This window comes from Lagopus leucura, unplaced genomic scaffold (genome assembly GCF_019238085.1).
Source record: "Lagopus leucura isolate 7727_CA_CO unplaced genomic scaffold, USGS_WTPT01 Super-Scaffold_100024, whole genome shotgun sequence".
NCBI lineage: Eukaryota > Metazoa > Chordata > Aves > Galliformes > Phasianidae > Lagopus > Lagopus leucura.
In genome coordinates this window covers 6,642,270-6,648,559 of record NW_024962276.1, presented here as the reverse complement: position 1 = coordinate 6,648,559, position 6,290 = coordinate 6,642,270, and the positions used below count along the sequence as shown (strand labels likewise).

General features: G+C 52.8%; 1 protein-coding gene across 1 annotated transcript in view; it reads left to right on the top strand.

The window, feature by feature from the left end:
- Positions 1-6,290, top strand: part of TMEM211 (transmembrane protein 211) — a 53,195-nt gene continuing 46,905 nt past the window's right edge. The window contains exon 1 of the mRNA XM_042879659.1: positions 1-213. Coding sequence (XP_042735593.1) covers positions 1-213 — 213 coding nt within the window. The remainder of the gene's footprint in view (positions 214-6,290) is intronic.

Genomic DNA, 6,290 nt, shown 5'->3' with positions numbered 1-6,290 from the left:
ATGTGCAGCGGCGTCGGCTGCTTCTGGGCGCTGCTCTCCGCGGGGCTCCTGGCCGCCTGCGCCGCCGCCTTCCTCTCCCCGGCCTGGCTGCTGCCGCCCGGGAGAGCCGCCGCCGGCTTCGGCTTGCTGTGGCGGTGCTCCGGCCCGCCCCGCGGCTGCCACGGCTCCGCCGGTCCCGGCGGCTTCGGAGACATCCCCTCCGGCTCCTGGCAGGTGAGCGCCTCCGCCCCGCCGCACCCCGCCGTCCTTCCCCGGGCTCCCCGGTGTTCTCCCGTCACCTCCCCGACACGCTCCCGCCCAGCCCCGGGTTCTCCAGCGTCCTCTCCGTCATCCTTTCTGCGTTCCCCCAGACTTGCCCCAGGCTCCCCGGTATCTCTCTTTCCTTCTCCTCGCCGCTTTAATTTCCCCCCGTCATCATCTGACCATCCTCTGTTCTGATCCAGACTCCCCAGCATCCTGTCCCCCGGACCTGCCTTAGCATCCCAGTGCTGCCACTAGCATCCCGGCATCACCTTCAGACCCTTTGCTTCCCCTGTGCATCCCTGCATCTCCCGTGCTGCATCACCCCTCCACCCCCGCATCCCCGTCTCCTGTCCCCAAGCATGCTCAGGATGCTCTCCGTGGTGGGGATGCTGGGCTGTGCTCGGGGCAGCGCACGGAAATCTGCGGGCGCCTCGGTGCGGGGTGGGGGCAGTGCCGGCGCGGTGCACATCTTGGCGGCGGTCCCGGCGTATCCTGGCTGCCGCGTCCCTCATCTCCCGACCTGCCCGGGTGAGCTGCTGCATCTCGTATGGGAGGGAGTCAGGACACAACAACAGGGTTTGATGCTTCCTGCTGAGGCTCTGAGCATTGCTTGTTGCTCGAGGTTGCTAAAAACAACACGCGGATCCACCAACCAGTTCTGGATGTGGGGACTGCTGCTGTTGTTCTGCCTGTCCAACCCCTTCTGCTGGGTTTGGGAGAAGGAGGCCAAGGTCCCTCTGCTTGCCCCGTTGGCTGTAGGGTCGTGTGGTGTCCTGGTGTGACAAAGAGCTGCCTGCCCCTTGTCTGTGTGCACAGGGACCATCAGCACACAAAGCTCAGCGCTGCTGATACAGGCTGCTTGCCCCTCTGCCCTTTCATCCTCTTTTCCTTTCCTTCTATTCCAACCTTCTCACTCAGAGGTTTTTGCTGCTGCTGCCCCAAGCACACAACTTTGGTTCACCCCAGTTTGCAGTGCTGTGGAAATCCCACAGTGGGGGTGAAATCCCCATGGTTGTGGCACAATGTGTGTCAGTAGCTGAATTCCTCAGCTGTTGTGAAGCTGTGCTGTTCTGCCTCCAAGGACTCCAGGTCTGCGTGCGATGCTTAAATCCTGTCACAGACCTTAAAATTGTCATTAAAAACAAATGTTATGAATTGTGAAGAGAAGAACCGTCTGCTTACAATCCCTCCTACTTATATAAAAACATGCAAAAATGCCATTGTTTCCATAAGTTGGCCTTTGTTCAGATGTTTTTGCAAACGTCATTCAGATAAACACTTCCAAGCAATAACAAACTTTCAAGATAAGGACGGAGCTCAGCAGTGACTCATTGGAATAAGCATCAGCTCCATGCAGCCTCAGCCATCACACAGCCTCACAGCCAGGCAGTGATGGAGCTCAGGGCCCTGAGCACCCCAGGTTGGGGCGAGCAATGCTGTGGTACCGAGTGGAATTTGTAGGGGATTTTGGTGATGCATCTTTGTCGCCTTTTATTAATGCCTCCCAAATATCGATGAACTACAAGCAGTGCTGTCTGTTGCAGGGAAAAGTGCTCCCCCTCCAGCTTTGTGGCACGGTGAGGGTGAGAATACCTCCAGTGGTGGCTGCTTGGTGGTGTGTGGTGTAACAAAACATCCCTGGCAGTTTGGCTCAGGCAGGCTGTGGCATTGGCTCCCTCATGTGTGCGCCTGCATGTCGGTGCCCAGCAGAGCTGCAAGCTCTGGCTGTGAGATCAAGCAGGAGATTCTTCTTCGGGGAATCTGTGGCTCTCTTTTTCTTTGCTTTCAGAACTTGTGACATCCATTTCCATCCTTTTAAGCAATCCTGCGGGCAGCTCCTTTAAGTGAAAGCCAAGATCCTCATGCGGAGGAGAATCTAGGAGCTTTTGATAGCAACCACCAGCCCTTTGATGGAGTGGCAGAGCCTGGCAGGAAGGGTTTGAAGCTGCGGCTATGGGGAGTGAAGCAAGCAAAGCTGACAGTGGGTTCAGGAGCTTCCAGTGCAGAGCTGGTGGCACACCTGGGGGGACGCTGAGAGCACACCTGGGAGCATGGCCACCTGCAGTGCATAGGGTGGCAGCAACTCACAGCTGGGATGTGATTCGGTGATGTCCATCTCTGGGCGGTGAGATTCTTTTTGTCTCCTGTGTCACACCATCCCCTGCTCAAGCGTGCTGATGTGATGAAGGGGTGGGGGAGCGTTAAGCCCTGTGAGTGATGGTTGATGCCAGTTGTGTGTTTGCACTTGGGGGATTATGGTAATCATGCTACAAATGATGCTTTGAATCATGTCTAGAGGTTAATTAACATGCCTTTTTTCTCTTAAGAGGGCCTTCATGTCTGCTTAGGGTTGCAGGCTTTTTTCTGCTGCCTTTTATAATTACTTTGCAGCTTTCTAAGGTCTTGGGCACCTTTAATTAACCCTCTCAGCGCTCAGGCTGTGGGGCTGTTGTGCCCACTCCAACACCAGAGATGCTGCTGATGACACTGGGGCAGCTCACACAGGATGAGACCTTTCAGGGGCTGATGGAAACCAGAAGGGGGGCCGGTGGGAGCCAGGCAAGGAGGTGGCACAGCGCAGGGACCAATGCTGATGTGCACAAACCATTGATGGAAAGGAGGATCTGTTGTGGGAGCACTCTGAGCTGTTGGATGCTGTGAGGTTCGGGCGCTGACTGCTCTCTGCAGCCCAACTGGTAGAGCCAGGGAAAACAGGCAAGCTTTGGAGCCCTGAGCTGCTTCCCCATATCTCACTGTGTTTCTTTTTTTGTGCCAGATCTGCACCTGCAGATGTGAGTGTGCAGAGTAGCTTTTTTTTTTCTTTCAGTGGGAGCATTTGGCTCATGTGCTCCTTTGTCAGTGCTGCACTTCAGAAGCCAGTGCTGCTTCCTTTCAAATTTCTATTTTTATTTTTCCAGATAGCCTCCAATTATTTTCAGGCTTTGCCAAGCACATAATCTAAAATAACAGAAGCTGATCAACCCATGATATTCAAGTTGAAAACACACTGACCATTTGTTTATGAAGCCAGTGAGCGCCCTGCTGGAGCACAGTACAAAATAACCCACTTAGGATGAGGTGAAGGCTTTGCACAGCCCAATGAGTTCTCAGGGTGGGTGTTTCCTGGGTTTTCATCCATAGCAGGGTCCAAAAGATTCAGGGAAGCCCATTGAAAATGCACAGAACAACTGCTTTCCCTTCTATTAGAAGAAGCTGAAAAGCTGAACGTGCCTTCACTTTCTTGTTCAGCTCAGGCACTGGATTCCTCATGTGCTCTTAGGTTGTCCATTAGGTTGCAATCAGCTGAGAAATGGCTTCTCATGACAGTGATGAGCAGCTCATCTTGGCTCACCTGCTTACAGCCCTTGGGACAAACAAACCCAGGGGGTCCAGGGCCTCACACTTAGGGAAGGGCTTCACCCAGGCACACAGGGTATGTTTGGGCCGAACATTGCTCCTGGCCTTTGTGAGACACAGAGCAGTCAGGTACAGGATAGCAGTGACATGGCAGGACACCGATGGCATGGCATTCCCTCCATTGCCCTTGAGGCTGCAGTGCCTCTGCCTTTGGGCTCCTCTCCCACAGCTTCGTATGGAGAAACAGATGGGTGAGCTGGGAGACCTGCAGGGCGTTCCTGGCCCCAGAAAAGGAGCTTGGCTTTGCTGCCAGTGCTGGAAAAGAGCTTATCCCGAGGAAAGATAATGACTGAGTGAGAGTGAGAAGGTCTGATTCAGTACCCAGCAACAGTGCACCGCTTGCTGCCTAATTAAAATTTCATTAAGTTGGTTCACATCCCTTGATAGAGGTCACAGGCACACCATTGATGTGCTAATGTCTTACTTTTCCCCTTTTTTTCCCCCTCTTTCACTACTATCCATCATCCTCTTAGATAAAGCAGTGCCATTAGGAGCTACTTTCCAGTGTCCCCAGATGCAATGGCACTGGAAGAGAGACAGCCACAATTCATCAGACTTATTATCTGTCTCTTACTCTCTCTAATTAAAATAACGTGGGGTTTTTTGTTTTTTTTTTTCTTTTCGTTTTTCTTCAGTCAGCTTGAACATTAAACTTTCTGGTGCTTGTGTTGAAAACTCTGGTTAATTTACAAGTGAGAAGGTTACCTGAAAGGCCAGGACTGGCTTAGCTGTAGCTGTCAGGGGTTATTGCTGAATTTTGAGTGCAAGCAGCTGAGTCAGGGTTGGTGAGCAGAATCCCGTGCTCAGACAGCTCCCATCCACCAAAGCCTTCAATCAAAGAGAAAGAAAAGAGGAATGGAGACTCATTGCTTCCTCTGTCCCCGTGCCTCAGCACACCCCCCAGCACAGACCACTCTTAGACACCAGCCACCCCCAGCAGCATTCTGCCCCGAGCCCCATGCGACTGCAGGGCCGGTTTGGGGAGGTTGGTCCGGCTCCCACAGCCCCATTGGATGACAGCAGGCACTGCCAGTGCTGCTGGGAAGGGAACAGCGTCCGCATAGGAGCGGGATGGAGGCTGAATATCAAATAGGAAGGAGAAAGCTCTCAGATGGTGCTAAAAGGAAGGTAATTGCTGGGGAGGAGAAGATGAGGACGTGTGGGATCCTCTTCCTGGCTGCCACTTTAATGCCGACCAGATGGCGGATGTTTGTTTCTGTGACTTGTGTGGGGGAAATATGAACAAGCTGTGAGCCTCGATCCTCCCACCTCTGGGCACGCAGCTTCCTGCAGTGACAGATGTCTCTTCCTTGTGCCCAGGTGGACATTCATCGTTCCCTACCAAGATCTCCTCTCACACCTTTGCCCAAGGTAAAGGCACTGCTGTTTCAGGACAGGGCAGCCTCACCTGCTTTGGTTTGGATGGAGAGTGGGGATTTCACAGCAAAACTCACAGAAACTTCTGGGAGGAGTGACAAACCTCGTGGCCACGTGGTGCTGGTGGCAGTGACTCTTACAGGATGCAGGAGCATGCAGATCCCTCCAGGATGGAGAGAAGGCTGCTTTGCTGCCCTATTGCTGCTGCTGCCCTGCAGAGAGACACCAGCCTGAGCATTTGCAGTGGATTCCCCCAACCCCCTTCCTTTGCTCTCCAAAAGCAGTGGTGATGCCTCCTCCACCCAGCAGCACCTCAGGCCCCACAGTAGAGCTGGGCCCAGCTGCCAACATTTGCAACCACCACCCAGCATCCTTCTTTCCTTTTCTCAGTTAGCCCCTGCCTTCCTTTCCTAATTATTATCTGTATTTACATTCTGCCCTCCTTTCAAAGATGCTTGAGCACTTCAGCAGGACTGTGACCTTACCTTCAGCCTGCTGCTGCAAACTGTGGCCCCATTGGAGATGACAGCTCTCAGGATGGTCAAGCTGCAATTAATAAATAGCATTAATGAACAAACGCATGGCACGGCATATCCCAGCACACAGGGCATGATGGCAGGAGCTCTGCCCAGCTTCCCTCTCAGCAGGAAAGATCCAATGCAAAGGACAGAGCCGTTTATCTCTGTCAAGCCAAAGACTGGATCCCATTTCTCAGCACCAACACACTGGAATTTGTTCTCTCCTTTTGCCCTTTTCACTTTAAGATGCAAAGATCACAGATGCTGGTTTCACAAGATGAGCTGACTGTATTTTAAACTTCTCATTAAGGACATTAAGTGATTCTCCCTGGGTGGCTGTTGTGTGACATTTTAATTTTGACTTTTTTGGTGAATGAAATGGCATCCTCAGCAGATTTATCGCTCAGTGAACGGCACAGCTACAGCACGCGTCAGATCTGTAAAATATTAAAATAACGGGTAGGGAATCGTTGTTAATCAGAATTTACTATGCTACATAACGACATATTTACAGTCCCACCAGGGGCCTATTCATTTGTTTGGGGATAAACAATTAATCTCCCTGGGAGTGGGAGCAGAACATCCAATGTGGCTTTATGTATCCCGGCACGGCGCAGGCAGGGCTGCCCTCAGCCCAGGGTGAGGCAGCCGCAGAGCACGAGGCTCTGCTCCTCCATGGCCAGCCCTGCGGTGGGAGCTGAGATTTCTGCTGTGACAAATAGGCTTTTCCTGCTG